The sequence below is a fragment of the Rhagoletis pomonella genome, unplaced genomic scaffold, assembly GCF_013731165.1.
Source record: "Rhagoletis pomonella isolate Grant_MI unplaced genomic scaffold, Rhpom_1.0 Rhpom_scaffold_00003, whole genome shotgun sequence".
Lineage (NCBI taxonomy): Eukaryota > Metazoa > Arthropoda > Insecta > Diptera > Tephritidae > Rhagoletis > Rhagoletis pomonella.
The window spans coordinates 52,098,651-52,118,658 of NW_023458557.1; the positions used below are offsets into that span (position 1 = coordinate 52,098,651).

General features: G+C 37.0%; 1 protein-coding gene across 2 annotated transcripts; it reads left to right on the plus strand.

Annotated features, from left to right (window-relative positions):
* The first annotated feature begins 5,482 nt into the window (after positions 1-5,482).
* LOC118735294 (COP9 signalosome complex subunit 2) lies at positions 5,483-7,344 on the plus strand. 2 transcript variants are annotated; one of them, XM_036464964.1, is made up of 6 exons: positions 5,483-5,631; positions 5,726-5,920; positions 5,983-6,108; positions 6,167-6,648; positions 6,712-7,044; positions 7,102-7,344. In XM_036464964.1, exons 1-6 carry the CDS (start codon positions 5,578-5,580, stop codon positions 7,244-7,246), a joined length of 1,335 nt encoding a protein of 444 aa, XP_036320857.1. In that variant the 5' UTR covers positions 5,483-5,577; the 3' UTR covers positions 7,247-7,344. The 2 variants fall into 2 exon arrangements, with proteins under 2 accessions (XP_036320857.1, XP_036320858.1); XM_036464965.1 differs by lacking the exon at positions 5,483-5,631 and having other exon boundaries at positions 5,838-5,916.
* The last annotated feature ends 12,664 nt before the right edge of the window (positions 7,345-20,008 follow it).

Genomic DNA, 20,008 nt, shown 5'->3' on the forward strand with positions numbered 1-20,008 from the left:
GTATCGTTGACCCTAATGGCCCCAGGAACTGTTGGCCAAAAGGTAGAGTAATTTCTGTGAGGGTGGGCCCATACCAGCAAGAGAGAAGCGCACTGGTGAAAACGAACGCCGCAATCTATGAGAGACCAGCAACGAAGCTTGCCGTTCTTTCTGTTGTTGATCCGTAGGATAGGGTAGATCCGAAGGATATACCAGGGGTATTCTTACAAAAGATACAGCAGCACCGCCGTAGCAATATGACATTTAAACGTCACATACAAGAAAACTGTTCTGACCTTTTCTTTTACTTCCACGATTCTGAGAGCTGGCTATCGCACTTAATATTAAAAAATATTCAACCAAGCAATCTGGATAGATGAATTTAATTACTAGAGTAAGTAATGAAAAATCATTATTTTAATCTTGTAATTAAAACGAGCAATAAAACCAACAGATATTTTAAATGTTCCCCAAAAGGAAGCGTTTTGAAACTCAGTGGCAAGGGACTCTGTCTAGGCTGCGCAACATCTTTAAAATATTCTATGGTAGTTTGCCATAATTTGCAAAAATGCAAAGTGCTCGGCTATCAGAAAGCTACAACTGCAAAATCTGCTCCGAGGCAGACGATACACAAATGGTTTGCTGCGATGATTGTGAGCACTGGTTTCATTTTCGTTGCGTAGATGTCACTGCTTCTATTGAACACGTAGACTGGCACTGTGCAGGGCGCTCGGGCTCCTCATCCGGTACAATGATAGGAGCTGAAATAAGCAAAGGTGCCTCCACAAATGCTTGCGCCCCAAAGCCGAATAACGAGGTAGAACGTACAGCCAACTATGTAGCCAAGCAATTAGCTCCTTGCATGAGCACACCTCACGCGGTACATCAGCTTATAGCCTTGTAAGTGATAAGTCGGCTAGAGCTCGACGACACCGTGCTGAAGCAGAACTAATCGAAGAAGAGCTGCGAATTGTTCGTCAACTTAATAGACGCAAGAAACTTCTGCAGGAAGTGGAGCCCGAGGACAGATGTTCTAATTTGCAAGAACTGGAAACTGCCGCAATTCAAAAGTGGCTTGATGCAATCGGGCCTACCTGGCCCCCTATAATGTCAACGAAAGTATCGCCCGAGTGTCATCCGACTACAACCGGCCCTTCCACTGTCCCTCTACAGCCAAAAGAGGTGCTTGAAGATAACAACATTCAACGTCAAATGAGGTCGATGCTAGATAAACTCTCCATACTTGAGAAGGTTGTGCAAAATCAAACGGTTCCAACAACCAACGCAACGTGGCTTCCAAAGTTACTACCCGACCCCACGCAAACTCAAGCTATAGGAAAACACCTGTCGACGCAGCCACAGGATCATCGCTGCCATACCAAGAACCAGCCCGCTGCACGCATTAGCCTCGGTAAGGATTTGCCGAAGTTCAACGGTAAAGTTTCAGAATCACCCCTTTTTCTGGCCACCTACCAACAAACAACGGAAATGTGCGGATTTTCTGATGGCGAAAACCTACTGCGTCTGCGGCAGTCCCTGGAAAGGACAGCACGGAATGCGGTAAGGAATCTGCGGCTGCGTTATTCCTGTGTGCCGCAAATGCTCGAGATACTTAAAATGAAATTCGGTCGCCCAAAATTTATCATTGCGGTGCTTCTGACCCTCATATGTGAAATACCAGCCGTGAAAGAAAACGGACTTGAGGCTCTAGTCGATCTAACCTTGGAGGTGCAAAATGTTTGCGTAACGATGAAAGCCTCGAGCATACTATGCCACCTGAACAATCCAGAGCTGGAGCAAGAGCTGGTTAACAAACTGCCGGGAATGCATGCAGCGTTTTGGGGAATGCACAAACCAGAGCTGCCTTCAAGCAACCTCGAAAGTTTTACCGACTAGCTTTTTTAGCTCGCTCAAGGAGCGAACAGTGTGCTTGTGCCAAATACAACTTGAAATCCACAGCAAAACGTGGTTACCCGAATGCGCACACTAGCAATGACAGACGTGGGATCAACGGCTCTTGCATTATCTGTTATGGCGTTGGAAGCTTATACGCCTGCACTTTATATGTCGTCGCTGCCTAAGGTTGCAAACAGAGTGGGAGCGAAGCCGAAGACGAAAAACAGTGCAATAGTAAGCATATGATAGTGATCACAGTGCAAGCAAAGACGAAGATGAAGATGAAGACGTTGCGCAAGCGGTCAGCTTGAAACAGTGCGATGCTGTTTTCAAAGACGAATCGCTTGCTGTGATGAATTGTTTACAATTTATTTAACTGTTTGCAATTGTGAAAAAACGTGTTTTTCAAGAAATTGGCTAAGTTTTTGGCAAAATGTGTTCAAACGTATTAATTAGCATTCTTGTATATTCGAAAAATGTCTGTCCGTCTTGCCGTAACACATATTACAAGTGGCGAAATTCTCCAAAAGTTGTCCTATACAAATTCTTTCATGAATTGCTGTTTTTTCTTTATTTTCTTTTGATTTTATCTAAAAAAAAGGGTTTTATTTAGAAACAAATCTTCATATCATTCATCTTCCACTATGTACACTCGCCAGCTTGCCCGCAACGCAAGCAATTCGTCTTCGGCTTCGTCTTCATCTTCGTCTTCGGCTTCGTTTCCACTCTGTTTGCAACCTAAAGGTGCACCATCGCCTTCAGTACACATCTACTTCCGTGGGCGGTACAGATGGCTGCGCCTTAATCCATCATCCTCTCCTTCATAATAAACGGGCTGAGACGGTAATCGCACCAATTGCCAACTCTGCGTGCAACGCCCATAGCTGTGAAGCGGAATCAATTCTGTTTCGGGTGTTGCCTGTAACGCTTTATAGTAACAACAATAAGCTTAACACATATGCCTTCTTCGATGATGGTTCTTTGCCTACGCTTATGGATGCTGAGCTACAAGAAAAACTACAATTGCCTACCCGTGATAACGCGACGTTCTAAGTGGATCGAGAACGTGAAGCCGATTGCAGAGGGAGATGTCGTCTATATCTTTGACCCTAATGGCCCAGGAACTGTTGGCCGAAAGGTAGAGTAATTTCTGTGAGGGTGGGCCCATACCAGCAAGTGAGAAGCGCACTGGTGAAGACGAACGTTGGAATCTATGAGAGACCAGCAACGAAGCTTGCCGTACTTTCTGTTGTTGATCCGCAGGATAGGGGGTAGATCCAAGGGATATACCGGGGGGAGTCTTACAAAAGATACAGCAGGACCGCCGTAGCATCATGGCATTTCTTTTACTTCCCGCGATTCTGAGAGCTGGCTATCGTAATTAATATAAAAAATAATCAACCAAGCAATTTGGATAGATCCCTTTAATTACCAGAGTATATAATGAAATATCATTATTGTAATATTGTATTAAAACGAGAAATAACATCAGCAGATATTTTAAACGTTCCCCAAAAGAAAGCGTTTTGAAACTCAGTGGCGAGGGAGTCTGTCTAGGCTGCGCAACATTAGGTTTATAGAGCTTCATTAATTGACATTTTTTAATTTATAAACATTTTATAATGCTACTTTAATTTTTATGAAAAAGCCTGTTATGCAGCGTTTTAATTGCATTTAAAATGCAGCATTTAGCACTTTCGAACATATTTTTTCGAAGAGCCTTCATGCTATCGCATTTAGCAAATGTACATTTACGCGAGTTCGAAACCGTATGCTTTTGACAAACGGCCGTGTTCCTGTCGCTTATTCAGATCCGTATCTATCACGATCAATTCGCACAGAGAAGATAATGTGCAAAAACCCTATTGAAAAGGGAAAAAGAAATTTTAAACAAAAAGTTCAATACAAAAACTTGAATGGTTTTAACCATACTCGAAAATTTGTTTGTGTATATTTTCATTTGTCGGTACTGTCAATTGAAATATCCTCAATTAAATAGGAAAAAAAACCCACAGAGTTGATCACTAATTGAGCCGGATAACTATCAGTTTGATATGGATGTTGAATTCGTTCAACTTTTCTTTTTCCAAATAATGTAAAATAATAAATGAAATCTCGATCGGCGATCACTGAAACGCAGCTAGACACTGTATACTCGAAAATGCAATGTTGCCACTTCTTGTCATTAAAGCTGAAATTAGTCAAGAACGTAAACCTACCGGTACGTAAACCCGAGTCAGCTGACACGATCTGTCTTACCAAAGCGCCATGTAAATGAAAACTCAACACCGCAGAATTTTTCTGTAGTTGTAGCCCGTAGCGCAGAAATCTGCGGAATTTAGATTTTTCCGTGTCAGCTGATTTCTCCTTCTTTAGATGGTTGCCAGTTCGTCAGTTTTACAGATGGTAAAAAAAATATAAGTACCTACTCAAAATATGTTTAAAATATTTGAAATTTACTATTGAATAAGGTTTATGTTGAAAACTAAGTAGTTTATATTTAGCTAAAATCTATTATAGCACGAAAAATTGTAGTTGAAAGGGTAAGTTTATGAAAAGGCATTGATGAGTGGCAACAGTGTAGTAAGCAACACTGAGGGCTCCAGTAATCGACAAAATTCTGCGTATACAGACTGCGTTTAAGTATACGTTCTGCGTTCTCGACTAATTTCAGCTTTAACCATGGTCGAACCGTGGAAATTTTGGAAGATCACAGGGTTGCTTTTAGCATTTAGATTCTTAATGCAAAAATGTAGTTGCATTTAGGTGACGAATTTTGTATGGATAAATGTACATTTACAGGTCTATTCTGCACGTTACCGAAGATTTTGTAACCGGAAAATTTTATTACCAAAAAATATTACCAGTTCTTGTCACCGCGATTCTAGGAACGTTGGTAATGCAGTTAAAATATTCAGCAATTCAGCTATGAAGAATTGTGCAAATTCTGGCATTGAATATTTCACGGGGTAATACTTTGTTACCAGCTTATGAGATGGAAACAAAATCGTTCCCACGACAGTCGGGTCTACGTAACCGGAACGACCCAGATTTATATCTGGCCAAGGACTGTCACTCCAGCAACACTCCCCAAAAAGTCTTTGGGGAATTTGTATGCTGCTACAACAACAACAACAACATGGAAACAAAATTTACCGGTTACAAGAGTATACAGAATGCGAAAAGCGTTTAAAAATTGACAGGAACTTTATTTACCGGTTACAAACATTTTATTACCAGCGCAGAATAGACCTGTAACAGAATTTGCACAATTCTTCATAGCTGAATTGCTGAATATTTTAACTGCATTACCAACGTACCTAGAATCGCGGAGACAAGAACTGCTAATATTTTTTGGTAATAAAATTTTCCGGTTACAAAATCTTCGGTAACGTGCAGAATAGACCTGTTAGAGTAGAGCTAAATGTGCTTTTACGCGTAAGCAAAAACAGCCCTTTACGGGTAATCAAAAACAGCCCATTAGACTTTACGAGTATAAGGGAATCCCCTATATGTCTTTGATACGCACAATTTTTACGGCCATGTATTGTTCATACCTTAATCTTCACAAGAGACGTTATTGTGAACACAATATGTATTGTGAACGTGGTATTGATAAGAAGGAGAGAACTTTTTGCTGTGAAATAAAGTAGTGGATTGGTTTGTTTGTGGAAATTGCACTTCTCGTATTTAATAGCCAAAATGTCCGATAATGAAGATGATTTTATGTGTGAGGATGATGAAGATTACGGACTGGTGAGTTTCCAACACCAAAAGTGATATTATTTTTATTGAATTCAACGTAATGATGGCAAATGTGTACTTACCGGCGAACTGTCGACGGTTGTAGGAATATTCAGAAGACAGCAACTCGGAGCCTGATGTGGATCTCGAAAATCAATACTATAATAGTAAAGCTTTGAAGGAAGACAATCCAAACGCTGCATTAGCTTCATTTCAAAAAGTACTTGACCTTGAGGGTGGGGAAAAGGGAGAATGGGGTTTCAAGGCGCTCAAGCAGATGATAAAAATAAATTTTAAGTTGGTGAGAACACTTTCATAGCCGACTTATTGACTCGTTTATTTTTAATAATACTTCATTTGCAGAATAACTATAACGAAATGATGGAGCGATACAAGCTATTATTAACTTATATTAAAAGTGCTGTCACGCGCAATCACTCGGAAAAATCCATCAATTCCATCTTGGATTATATTTCCACATCTAAGAATGTGAGTTACAGAACCCATGTTACGTTTTCACAATAATATATATATATATCTAATGTAGATGGAAATTTTACAAAAGTTTTATGAAACCACATTGGATGCATTGAAAGATGCCAAAAATGATCGTCTATGGTTCAAAACCAATACCAAACTAGGCAAACTTTATTTTGATCTGGGAGATTTTATAAAATTACAAAAAATTCTTAAGCAACTGCACCTATCCTGCCAAACAGATGATGGTGAGGATGACTTGAAAAAGGGTACACAGCTGCTGGAAATATATGCATTAGAAATTCAAATGTATACTGTGCAGAAGAATAACAAAAAGTTAAAAGCGCTATATGAGCAATCCTTACATATTAAATCGGCAATACCGCACCCGCTTATTATGGGTGTAATACGCGAGTGCGGTGGAAAAATGCATTTGAGAGAAGGAGAATTCGAAAAGGCGCATACGGACTTCTTCGAGGCATTCAAGAATTATGATGAGTCTGGCTCTCCACGACGAACAACATGTTTGAAATATTTGGTTTTGGCTAATATGTAAGTTTCAAAGAAAATTTTGATTTTATACACAAAAGTAAAAACTTCATTGTTTATCTACAGGTTAATGAAATCCGGTATAAATCCTTTTGATTCCCAAGAGGCAAAGCCCTATAAACAAGATCCTGAAATTGTGGCCATGACGAAATTGGTTATTTCGTATCAAAATAACGACATTACCGAATTTGAGTCCATATTAAAAACGAATCATAAAAACATTATGGATGATCCCTTTATCCGGGAACATATTGAAGATCTGCTGCGGAATATCCGCACACAGGTGCTAATAAAATTGATACGGCCATATAAAAACATCGGAATACCCTTTATAGCGACAAAGTTGAAAATTGAAGCGGTTGAAGTGGAAAGTCTGCTGGTATCTTGTATATTAGACAAGTAAGAATTTTTGTTTAGTTTAGCTGTCCATAAATATATATATTATTCTTTAACTAGCACGATTCAAGGGCGCATCGACCAAATGAATCAAGTTTTACAGCTCGACAAAGAAAATAACAACGCAGCACGGTACAATGCCGTAGATGGGTGGGCGAATCAAATTTCGTCGCTACACCAGGCCGTGGTCAATAAAATGACATAAAATTTATTGTATTAGATTTGTATTGTGTTATGCTGGTTCAAAACAGGCTTACTATAATAAAGGCTTTCATATGCGTCAGTTGCTTCGATTTAAAATTATATGTATACAATTTAATTAACATCGCTGTAATCATTAGCGCACACAAGGGGTGGGTTTTGGGGTTCAAACCCCCCCCCTAAAGCTAATAACCTGAAATACAAACTGTATCCCAAAGCCAGCTCTCAAGAAAAATCACAAGAAATATTTTTTATTATAAAGCACTTTGCTTTTGCTGTAAATTTTCTTGAAGAAATAAATATACGAGCATTTTTTTCTTGAGAGATGCAAATTGATTTAAGAAATTTTGATAGAAGAAAATTCCTATTCCATTTCTTGTGCGCCATTTTATATGAATTTTTCGTTTTTTTTAGAGCTCTTAAGAGTTTAACTGCGAATGAAACCTAAAAATATGCAATGCATACTCACTTACTGAGCCTAAAAGAGTTTACAACGACGAGTTATGTCCTTAACAAGGATTCGAAGATTTAATTTGCCCACTTCGAATTCGTTCCACCATAATTGCCTACATGCCCACTTCGAATTCGTTCCACCATAATTGCCTACATGACAAAAATTCAAGTTCACTTAATTTTCTCGGTATTCGAAATATTAAAAAAATTAGGTAATCGTAAAAAATCACCATCTCATTCGAAAACCAGAAACCAGATATCGAGGAAAATGAACATTAAAACTCTGTTTTTTAAGTTTTTTATTACTTTTGCAAGTTGAGCGTATCTTGTGTTTATAGAACTTTATATTAAACAAGTAATTTCAAATTACGGGAAGACCCTTGAGGTACCATCTTTCCAATAAAAAAAAGAATTATTGAAATCGGTTCACGTGGTCCAAAGTTATGCGTTAGCATACTATTCCGACGAATTGAAAACCTACCCCTTTTTCGAAGTCGGTTACAAATGTTTGAGTTTTTTGCTAATTTTATGTAAATAAATGCAATTTATGAAACTTTAAAAAGTTTATTTATTTATTACACACTGTACATAAAACTTGCCTAAATGTAATTTAATGATCATTTTATCTGAAGCGAATTTTCAGAAGTATAAACCCCTCCCAAAATATATTCCTGGGTGCGCCCCTGGCTGTAATGCTGTATAGATTATTTTAAGCTCAGCATTATTACTTTGTCCAAAATTTGTCGATTTGGCGATTTTATCGTAAGCGACAAATTATCGAAACAATTTTTTTGTTGCAAATACATAGGTTACAAATACTAGTTACAACGTCCTAAAAATCACAGATTTTGAATAGTTACCGTTACGGGAAAAATGCAAAATGAGTTTTATCGTTAGCTTTGTTTACACTTGAGTTCCTAGGATTGTATCGTAAGCGACACTATGTGTACAGAACTTTATTGTAAATATCAGTTTGTACTCTAGTTTTAACCAAAGTACTTGCTACAACTGAATCAAAATCAGCTTCTTTCCCTCATCAAAATTAAGTGCAATGTGCAATTATGCAATTGCAGCTGCAAACACTAAGTGCAGCGTGGCTCATCGAGCGGGTTCTTTTTTTGAAACTCTTGCTTTGCCAAGGCGTTATAAGATTTAAAAGCATATCAGAAAGATGAAAAACAGACACTTAACAGGGCTTATATTCCCATTGAATGCACTGGTATAGGAAAAATTACAACTGAATTGGAATTGCCATCTTAACACCAGCTTATACGGTCATATGGATTCACATTTTCGAAATTATATTATTTCGCCGTTTATCTCCTTCCAAATTGCTATAAGATTTGGATTTTATTCTTTTACTTATCATAACTTTTGGACTTCTGCCTTCTTTTTATAAAATTGCAGTGGTTGATTTTAATGTCTAGATTGAGTTTTCATTTAGCATTTTCTTTGCAATTGCAAGGTTTAAAACACGACGAGTCGACAAATATAGCAACTGTTTTCGAAATTTGCCAAAAATCCCTAATATGAAGATTTTGGCACCGAACCTATTTTGGTCAAGGATTAAATTTTTCTCTGTTCTCGTTCTTTAAGAAAAACGTCAAAAACTACCAAATAGAAGCGTCAATGTGCACGTTTTTAAGGGTGGGTAACTCTGTAAATTTTGGTGTGCTGACTCAGTAACTCCAACTCACTTTAATGAGTCAGCACAGTGAGCTGGCACAAGTGTGCTATCGCACAATTGGTATGTACATCGAAATTATTGATGATGTTAGTAATCGAAATCGATTTAGAAAAGGTTATCCTTAGCTTCTGTTCGTAGCTGGCCGGCAAAATTTTAGAAAGCTGATTTCAACTGGTGAGTTCATTTGCAAAATAATTCCCTACTTAGTTTTGCTTGAGAGTTGTCACATAAGAATCTGTTAAATGGGCTATGCATGTAAGCGGTTACCCAACGCATAGCACTTCACATGTAGAATTCTGTTTGGTTTTGATTTTTACGTAAAAATGGTATAGCAGTGCAAGTATGCATAACCTTGCTTCTTTTTAGATTTAGTAGTCGTATATTCAATTGATGGTTAGTCTAGTGATGCCATCTATTATGGTACTTTTTGGAGGATCGTATTGTATGAATGTGTGAGTTACCACATCGACACAGTTCTAAACAATGCAAGCCGCACCGAGCTATGCAGTGTCAGCACATCAACTGAGTTACCATATCGGCTCTTTAGCATACTGAGCTATACATTGTCAGCACATAAACTGAGTTACTGAGTTAAAAATTCTTTCAGAGGTGAGTCTGAGCGTGCGGCACAGTTCTAAGAGTCAGCACAGTAACTCAGCACAGTGATTAGTTACCCACTACTACACGTTTTAGATGGTTACAGAATCAAATGAGCCACATCCACGAAGAAAACTTGTGGACAATCTAGTATAGGGATGCACAGCAGAGGTGCAAGCAGTCGACGTCGCGGGCAAACTGCGCGCACGCGAGCGTGCTAGGCGAGGTGAAGTGAGCTGTATGGAGATGGCATCGTATACATATTAACCACACACACTTATTTTCAAGTAAAAATGTGTGTATGTATGTGTACTTTTGCGACAACTGAGCCAGTGTGGCATCAGGCCACCAGAAAAAGCCAATTTTTCCAAAACAAAAGTGCCAAGTTTTTATTATCATGTTAAATAATTTTTTTGATTCAGTAAAAAGTGTATATACATATCCATTTCCTCACGTTTTTATTAATAAATTAATTCCAATACATTTATAACAACGCAAAACATATTTAATTTACCTATTCCTCACATTTTATTCACTAAATGAATTCCATCTTAATGTAGAATATTACTGTATAGTGTATACATACATCCATTGGGGTGTTCACAGTTCGTTCCAAATTGTGTCTGAAAATGTAGACGTCTACATTTTGAGACATCTTTAGCATCAAACTGTGAGCACCCCTTTCTAGCAGTCGTCGCAAAATCGTCTCAAAACTTTGCTGGTGTTGCCAGACATTTCTTCTTTGCGTGCTTTTTTATATGTCGCCTTTCGATTTTGTTTCTGAAAAATTGTAATTATTTAACTTAATTGCCAATTCCTAATATTTGTTATTTCTTTTCCTTGATTTGTTTCTTTTCATCAGATATTGCGCTCAAATTAAATGTAAATACAGAAAAAGTGCCCAATAAATAAAAAAAATGCGATTAGTATTGCTATAATGCAACCCTGCTGCGAGGTTGCAAAATGTAGACGCGTAAAAAACATACCTTTGAGTGTGACAAAATGTAGACGGCGTCGTTTTCCAATTGTGTATGGGAAACAACAACACCACAGATTTTACGGTTAGAAAACGTCTTAAAATGTAGACGTCTACATTTTGAGACACTATTTGGAATGAACTGTGAACACCCCACATATGTACCAATGCATTCGGTGTGCTTAAATTAAAAAAGCATCACTAAATACCGCACCAAGCATTGAATTCCAATTATTTTGGCTTTTTGGTTTCCCAAAAGCACTAAATTTAGTGCAAAATGCACGACCTTGGCAACAGTGAGCTGAGCACATCAATGGTCAAATAGTGATGCCAAACCAAGTATTGAGTAAATCCGCTATGTATATTTTTCTTTTAAAGCAAAAGTTCAAATTGGCGAGGGTATTGATTTTTGGTTCTTGCATAGAACACTGATAAGATTCACAAACTTATCTTAGGACTTAATTAAAATAATCAACATTATTTGTTGACGAATATATTTGTGTTCGTATGAAATAGTAGCTTATATCAGGAGGCTTGCTTTAGTATACACTATAGTATACACCATTTCCTCTATTCTTTAAACCACAAGGAATTTTTTTATGAAACGTTATACGAATATTGACTTGCTAGCATCGCCATTAACATTACCGTCTTTTACGTTTATTTTCCAAGAGTTCTTCAACGACTCGTCGCCAGTGAGTCTTTCGCTATCGTATGCTGCGAATGGTTTATTATAGTAAAGCCAGTCTTGCGACATAAGCTACTATTCTATACGAACACAGATATGTATACTTCATAATAGGCTCGCATGAGTTATTATCGGTAAAAAATTGGGTACGCTCAAATCTGGCATCGCTGCAGCAAGTACAGCGCCAGTGAAACAGTGTTGATATTTTAAGTAAAATTGTACTTTTTTAAGTACAATTAAGTTTAAAATGTACAAAAGTACAATTTGCCGATTTTAAGTACAATTTCAACATCAAAAATACTTTTTGTACCAAACGCTCAAATCTCTTCTAGCACTTTGATTCTTAATCCGTTTACATTTAAGTAAATGGATATACCTATATTTCATATTTGCTACAAAATGAAATTATGAATTGTAATTTTGAATGTAAACGTGATTGTGAACAGTAATATTAGTGATGTGCGTTATGGTGATTGCGATTTCTTATCACGGCGGGTGAAATATCCCTCATCGCTATTTATTTTGAAAAAATTTTTGGAAATGCAATTTGCCTATTGGCGATCCTGCAGAAATAGAAGTAATTGAGCAATTCGGAAGTTGAAAGTAAGAAAATGTATGTAAATTCCACGATTTGAAATTATAAATTTCCCTTGAGGATTTCCAATTTATCGATAGTGATCTCATTTTGTATTCATTAATATGAACTGACCTATTTAGTGTATTAATGTTTTATCATCATTGTCTTCATCTTTGAGAAAACTACACGGTCACCCGGTATTTATTTTATTTTTTTAAATAATTTTAATTATTATTTTTTATAAAATTGTAGCTCATTATCAAACAAATACCTTGCAAATAAATCGAAACTTGAAAGAATGAAAAAAATCAACAAAGTTTCATCAAATTTTCACAGTTTTTGTTCAGAATTTGTAGACATGTTTTGGCTTAACAATGTGGAAGTTTGAAGTATCTAGGAAATACCATTGATTTTTTGAATTTTTCTGTTTGCGGTGTTGCGCACTTTCTTCCATAAAACGAACGTTCGCATTTTATGTTATATGTAAAAATATTCAGCAATTCAGCTATGAAGAATTGTGCAATTTCTGGCATTGCATATTTCACGGGGGCAATACTTTGTTACCAGCTTATGAGATGGTAATAAAAATTACCGGTTACAAGAGTACACAGAATGCGAAAAAGGTTTAAAATTTGACAGGAACTTTATTTACCGGTTACAAACTTTTTATTACCAGCGCAGAATAGACCTGTAAATGATATTTAATATTTGCTTTAGAGATGAAATTTCGACAAATTTGTTTAAGCAAAAATGTTAAGCGCATATGCAGAATGTGGAAGCGAGATTCTTCTGCTTGCGTTTCTATGTTTATATCATTTATCAGTTTAAGCACATACGATTAAATGTAAAAAAATATTTTGAATTGCGGATCCGAAAGAAATATTTATTAGTTGCATTGAGTTACGCAAAAATAGTGCCGAAAATCAATCGATTGTGCTGAAGGTGTCGACTGCTTCCGAAAGGGCCGAAAATGGCACAATGAACACTCATTTTCCATCACTGTCACAATACAATTCTGTTGACTTCGTTTTCCCCTTCCGATAACTTTTTGCTTCCGCGCTTGCCGAGCACCGCTGTGCAAAGTTTGCACGCGCAGTCGCCCGCGACACATACCCTGCAAAAATCACGACTACTCCATGCATGCATGTAAAGAGTACTCCCGAAGGACCAAGGAGTACTCCAAAATTAACCACAATTCATATAAAAAATATGGTCCAATTAACATTGCGATGTCCTAGGGCAGGACCATATACTCCATCTCTGCATTACATCAGAGTAACACAAAACTACTCCAACATACTCCAATGACATTGTTGTTATATTTTTTCATTTGTACACGCATTTGTTCTTCACTTCACAGGTGCTTTTTTTTTAAATAAAAACAAAAATTAAAAATTGCATGTTGCCTCTGACGACATTCGAACCCGAACATGCTGGGAGCTAAGAAATAACAGCCAGCATCTCTACACGTTCAACTACAGCCAGACATGCAAATGTGCTTTCAAATGCTGAACTTCAATCACATTTCGTTAAAACACGAGCAGTGATCGGGTAACAATAAGCTGGTGCAGAGACACGAGTTGGTCCGCTATAGCACGACACAGGAACACTTTTGTAAGTACTCCAATATACCACACATAGACTACATGGTCCAACGATTTTTGCAGGGTATGTGCTGATTTGGGCATCCCTAATCTAGTAGATGTACCAAACAGTTACAATTGAAAATATGTTGAGCTTATTCTGCTGATTGGCAGTGCTTATATTAAATTGAAATAGAATTGAGTTTTTTCAAACAATCCTTAAAGTACCCGCACTCCTTCGTTTATAAATGCCCAGATTATACAAAAACTATCGCAAACTATATAAAAAGTATAGCAAGCGCCAATTATTTGATAACTTTCCTCTTAGCATGTTCTGGAAAAATATCGTAAGCGCCATTTTAGATTTAGACCAGGGTTGTTGCGAATATTCGTATTCGCATTCGCAACCGCGGAACTTCCGCATAAATTTTAACATTCGCATTCGCATTCGCAATAATCAATGCGGAGCTTTTGCAAATGCGAATATTGTGCAAGTGCACTGATAAGACGTATATCTGGCAAACAAAAAAATTTTAGCTAACATTTTTTTGCCTGTGGAGATGCTACGTTAAGACTGTCCTCTACGTGGACCTTCTTTCGTAATTTAAAGTGACAGAGTAAGATAATAGGTGTGTACTCGTATTGAGAGGACAAAATTCTCCAGCAGCAAAAGTTCTGAGAATTTAGCACGCAACCGCTATTGTCAATAAAGTACAGAGTCGCAACAAGGTCCTCAAGTCGCTAGCCGGCAGTACTTGGGGCAAAGACAAAGAAACGTTGCTGGCAACGCCTAGGCACGTCAGGAGGCATCTATATGAACTGACGGACGAAGTCCAGAGGTTCATCAACCAACCTCTGGACCCGACAGCTTACCGACTGGCCCTGAACGGCATTCACAGGGAGTCAGTCTCGAGTTATGTAGACTCTAGACCTATGAATGCCGTTCTAGGCATACCACCCCCGCACACAGACGAGACGGAGCTTCAGCAGGTTAAACTCCTACCTGAGTAGATTGAATGAGGATGTGCCAAATGAGTGTCCGGCATGCGGAGAGATCCCACATGACTCGAAACATCTCTTCGCATGCCCGGAAAACCCGACAACCCTAACGGCCTTGTCCCTGTGGACCAACCCCACAGAAGCTGCACGCTTCCTAGGGCTGCCGTTAGTGGAACTTGACGACAACGACTGAGATACCAACCGATCTGGGCGGGGTTGTTGTAGCCGCTACAACAACAACAACAATAGAATTTAGCAACATTCGCTCTCAAAGAGACGAAATATCAACAGAAGTACGAGAACGTAAAATTTGCAAAAACTTGCTAGCCCAGTAAAATTAGACTTTTTCTTCAAAAAAATTTGTAACAACAATTTTTCGATGCAGTTTACTCCTTTTTGACACGTAAATCATGGATCCACAGTCTTGCCCTAAATTTCATTTGGCAACATTCCCCTATCTTGGATTTAAGTTTTTTTGGGTTTTTTCCGATTTGCAAGCTTATTTTGCATTTTTCGTAAAAAATGGGTATATACAAATATGTAGAGAATTTAAGTTCCCACATTTGTTATATAAAAGGTTTTTTCAAAATAGCATTTTTTTGTAAAAAATTAGCAAAAACTGCAAAAAAAGTTTACATTGCCATGGTTTTCGCCATTTTTTGACAATTTCTGTTGAAAATACATAGCATATTGAAATTCAAAAGTTGTAGAGAATTTCATTCTTCACAACTTGTATACCTACATTTGTTTTGTATGACGCTTAGATCACGGCCGGGAACGTGCGAAACATAGCGATTAACCCAGAAAAATTAGTTAAATTTGGTAGGAAAATTAAAAAAAAAAATTGTAACAGCGATTTTTCGATGCAGTTTACTTCTATTTAACACGTAGATCATGGATCCACAGTCTCGCCCCTAAATTTCATTTGGCAACATTCCCCCATCTTGGATTTTATATTTTTTTTGGGGTATGCGATTTGCAAGCTAATTTTGCATTTTTCATAAAAAATGGTTAAATACATATACATATGTAGAGAATTTAATTTTCCACATTTGTTCTGTAGTAGGTTTTTTAAAAATAGCATTTTTTTATTGTACAAAATTAGCAAAAACTACGAAAAAATTTCACATTGTCACCGTTTTCGCCATTTTTTGACAATTTCTGTTGAAAATACATAGCGTATTGAAATTCCAAGGTTGTAGAGAATCTCATTCTCCAAAAGTTTTGTGCTTAGATCACGGCAGACACGTCAAGTCTTGCTTTCAAGTCTGCTCGTTCGTTGGTGAAGGAGGTGGGAAGAGAGGGGAAGAGTACAGATACCTCCGTACCGTCAATTCGTTTCAAGTTTTCTTGTTCTCTTTTGATCTTTTCGTTGCTTCCCGTTTAAAGAACCAAGTAGTTGAATTCAATAAAACTTGATGCGTGTGGAAGCAAAGAGAAAACACAAACGAGAATGCGATAAAAATTGCTTTCAAGACTTGACGTGTCTGAAAGGGGACTAAGCATAGCAATGTACGGGATGCGCCGTAAAACTCATTGCCACACCAGCGCTGAGGTAGACTTTTCGCCTCGTTTTTTTAGCGTGGTTTCTCCAGTAGGCCCAATCCACGGGCAACTTTTTTTTTTAATAAAAGCAGGTGAAGGTGTGGAAATGAAGTTATACGGCGCATCCCATACATCGCTATGTGTATCGCGTTCCCGGCCGTGATCTAAGCGCCGTACAAAAAAAATGTTGGCACAAAAGTTTTGGAGAATGAAATTCTCTACAACCTTGGAATTTCAATATGCTATGTATTTTCAACAGAAATTGTCAAAACTGACGAAAACCGTGACAATGTAAAATTATTTCACAGTTTTTGCTATTTTTTTACAATAAAAAATGTTATGTTTAAAAAACCTTCTATATGACAAATGTGGGAAATTAAATTCTCTACATATTTGTATTCAACAATTTTTTATGAAAAATGCAAAATAAGCTTGCAAATTGGAAAAAACCCAAAAAAACTTAAATCCAAGATGAGGGAATGTTGCCAAATGAAATTTAGGTGCGAGACTGTGGATCCATGATCTACGTGTTAAATAGATGTAAACTGCATAAAAATATCGCTGTTAAATTTTTTTTTAAATTTTCCCAATTTTACCAAATTTATCTAATTTTTAGTCGGTTCCTTTGAACTTCGGACTAAAACCTGTGGAACTGTCAAACTACAATTTTACTCTCTCAAATGAGAGTAAAAGGAGAACAGATGCAGAAGTGCATAGGAACGCAAAAAGCACTATTTCCTGTAAAAACGTCAGTCGGTTTGTTTACATGTCATTTGTACAACACTGATTTAGCTGAAATATCACTAAATAATTATTAAAATCTATACATATTCAAACATTTCGTTGTTTACTTCCATTTTTTTTACAAATATATAGTCTGTTCCAATAGCAGTCCGGTTTACAGGATTTAGTCAGAACTTACAGGAAGTCGTTCCTATTGACACAAAACCTGTAAGTGGGAACACATTTGAGAGAGTAAATGAGCAACTGTTCCTAGTCAGAAGTTACAGGATTTAGTCCGGAGATTTTTTTCCTGTAAGTTCATGAAAAGTGTCAAACGATCAGCTGATTTACATGTGCAAACAAAAACAGAAAGCAGTGAAAGCAAAGAAGCTTATATTTGTTAAAAAATGGAAGTAAACAACGAAATATTTGAATATGTATAAATTTTAATAATTATTTAGTGATATTTCAGCCAAATCGGTGTAGTACCAATGACATGTAAACAAACCGTCTGACGTTTTTACAGGAAATAGTGCTTTTTGCGTTCCTATGCACTTCTGCATCTGTTCTCCTTTTACTCTCATTTGAGAGCGTAAAATTGTAGTTTGACAGTTCCACAGGTTTTAGTCCGAAGTTCAAAGGAACAGACTAATAAGGTACTTTGCTTTCACCGCTGTTAGTTTTTGCTTGCACATGCAAATCAGCTGATCGTTTGACACTTTTCATGAACTTACAGGAAAAGAAACTCCGGACTAAATCCTGTAACTTCTGACTAGGAACAGTTGCTCAGTTACTCTCTCAAAAGTGTTCCCACTTACAGGTTTTATGTCAATAGGAACGACTTCCTGTAAGTTCTGACTAAATCCTGTAAACCGCACTGCTATTGGAACAGACTATTTACTGGGCTATGCAGTCTTCGAAACAGCTGATCACTTGCACAGTTGCCACTGGTGGGTAAATTGGTAATTTATTTTTTGCTTGGTACATTTTCCCCGAATTTGCACTTTATACAATTGCATACTTTTGGAATCGAAAAAACCTTTTTAAAATACCAATTAATTATATCGGAATGAATAAGTTATTTTTTCATAATTATTTGTGGCATAATATGGTGACGCATTCAAAAACAAGAGAATCTCCTCCAAACACCCATTATTGATCCCAAAAAAATGTAATAGATATAGCTTTAGATGTAGCTTTAAAATTATAAAATTTTCATTTCAACAATCAACCTACCAAAACCGAAAACTTCAGCAAAAAAACATTTCAGCATGCTGTATTTAAATCTATTTTGGTATATTTAAAGGAAAATTAGGTACAAACGAAAAATGTCGTACGGCAACCATAGTCAGCACAAACTAAAGTAAACAAACTGGAGATTAATAGCAAATTAACGAAAAATAAACACAACCAACGTTGTGCTTATTAAATTTAGTCACTTTTTCGTTGTATACTAGCATTGATAATAAAATTTGCAGTAAATAACTCAAAAAGGCCATATTTTCTTTTGTTTATTTTCAAACATGTGTTTGTGATCAGCTGATTTTCTTACTTGCAAGTTTTAGCTGGGAAAATTTTTTCCAGCAGAAATTTGCAGCTTTCACATTTTGCTCTCTCAATTTCCCCTACTTTGCAAGTTTTTTGGGTACGATAACGCAAAACCAGTAAGTTTTCTAAAATTTTAGATAGTTGGGCGTACGAGTACACTCCTTATCACAGCGCACGGCAGTGCGCGCGAGTGACGAAAGCAGCCACAGTAGCATGCTGAAATGACTCGCTTTTATGTATATACACGAGATTTTGAAGTTTTTATCCAGACGTCCAATCGACATGTTTGAGATATCGTTGGAAAGGCCTTGCAGAATGTGTCCAGAAAATGTATTCAAGCTTCATAAGCGATTAACCGGATTCTTAAAAATTAGGCTAAAGTGTTGCGAAACAAAAAACGTTTTTTGCTTTTGCCGGTTTAAGGGGGCATGTGGGCACACCCAACATATTTAGTGTTATTCTATAGGCCAATACCTTTCAAACATACCTTACATATTAAGTTCCGGCCACTAGTTGGAAAGTTATAGAGGTAAATGTGTTTTGGTTCGTGCCTCCACTACGAGATGCTTTGGTATGTATGTGGCGTCTGTACGTACCATCATTGAATTTTTTTCAAACTTTCAGGAATTAAAGTACAAAAAAAACTAAGAAGGTTTTGTTCCAGGATGTTTTGATTCGTACGCCTTTGTGGGCGTGGTTGCTGCCTGAAATTCGAAAAAATGCAATTTTTTAAACTACCACTGAAGCCGCACTACTCAGTCCATGACATTGATGTAGATATTAATACAAGGGTCTGCGAACAAGCTATCTAACGCTATCTGTTGTGTTTATGAAATATAAGTATGTCATAACGTTATCGCTTGAAAACTAAAAATCGGGCTGCTGAAAATATAGATTTCGAGAATTTTCTCAAAAATTGGTCAGTCGATTTTATTCTTAGTTTCCACAAATCTAGCCCGAAACCTTAGCTTTCGTCTCGTATATAGCTTATCAAATAAAACGCCTCTTTGAGGTAAAATTTTCGAGTGACGAAAGCTGAACTAGAAACACAAAATTTATGATATCAATTTCGTGACGAAAATTATACGCATTTTTTAACTGCCTTTGAAACGTACGGAAAATCTTTTCTTTTTATTTATTCGGAACGTTGCAAAATTGCGTATACTGCTAGAAACACAAAATAAAAAACAGAACTTTTGCAACGATTCGTATGAATAAAAAAAAAGATTTTCCGTACGTTTCAAAGGCAGTTAAAAAATGCGTATAATTTTCGTCACGAAATTGATATCATAAATTTTGTGTTTCTAGTTCAGCTTTCGTCACTCGAAAATTTTACCTCAAAGAGGCGTTTTATTTGATAAGCTATATACGAGACGAAAGCTAAGGTTTC

What these genes read in the sequence shown, in the direction of transcription:
- LOC118735294 (XM_036464964.1), top strand. Translation starts at nt 5,578, where the DNA reads ATGTCCGATAATGAAGATGATTTTATGTGTGAGGATGATGAAGATTAC. An exon ending in ATATTTCCACATCTAAGAAT is followed by an intron (nt 6,109 to 6,166) that starts GTGAGTTACAGA and finishes TATCTAATGTAG; the next exon opens with ATGGAAATTTTACAAAAGTT. An exon ending in TATTTGGTTTTGGCTAATAT is followed by an intron (nt 6,649 to 6,711) that starts GTAAGTTTCAAA and finishes GTTTATCTACAG; the next exon opens with GTTAATGAAATCCGGTATAA.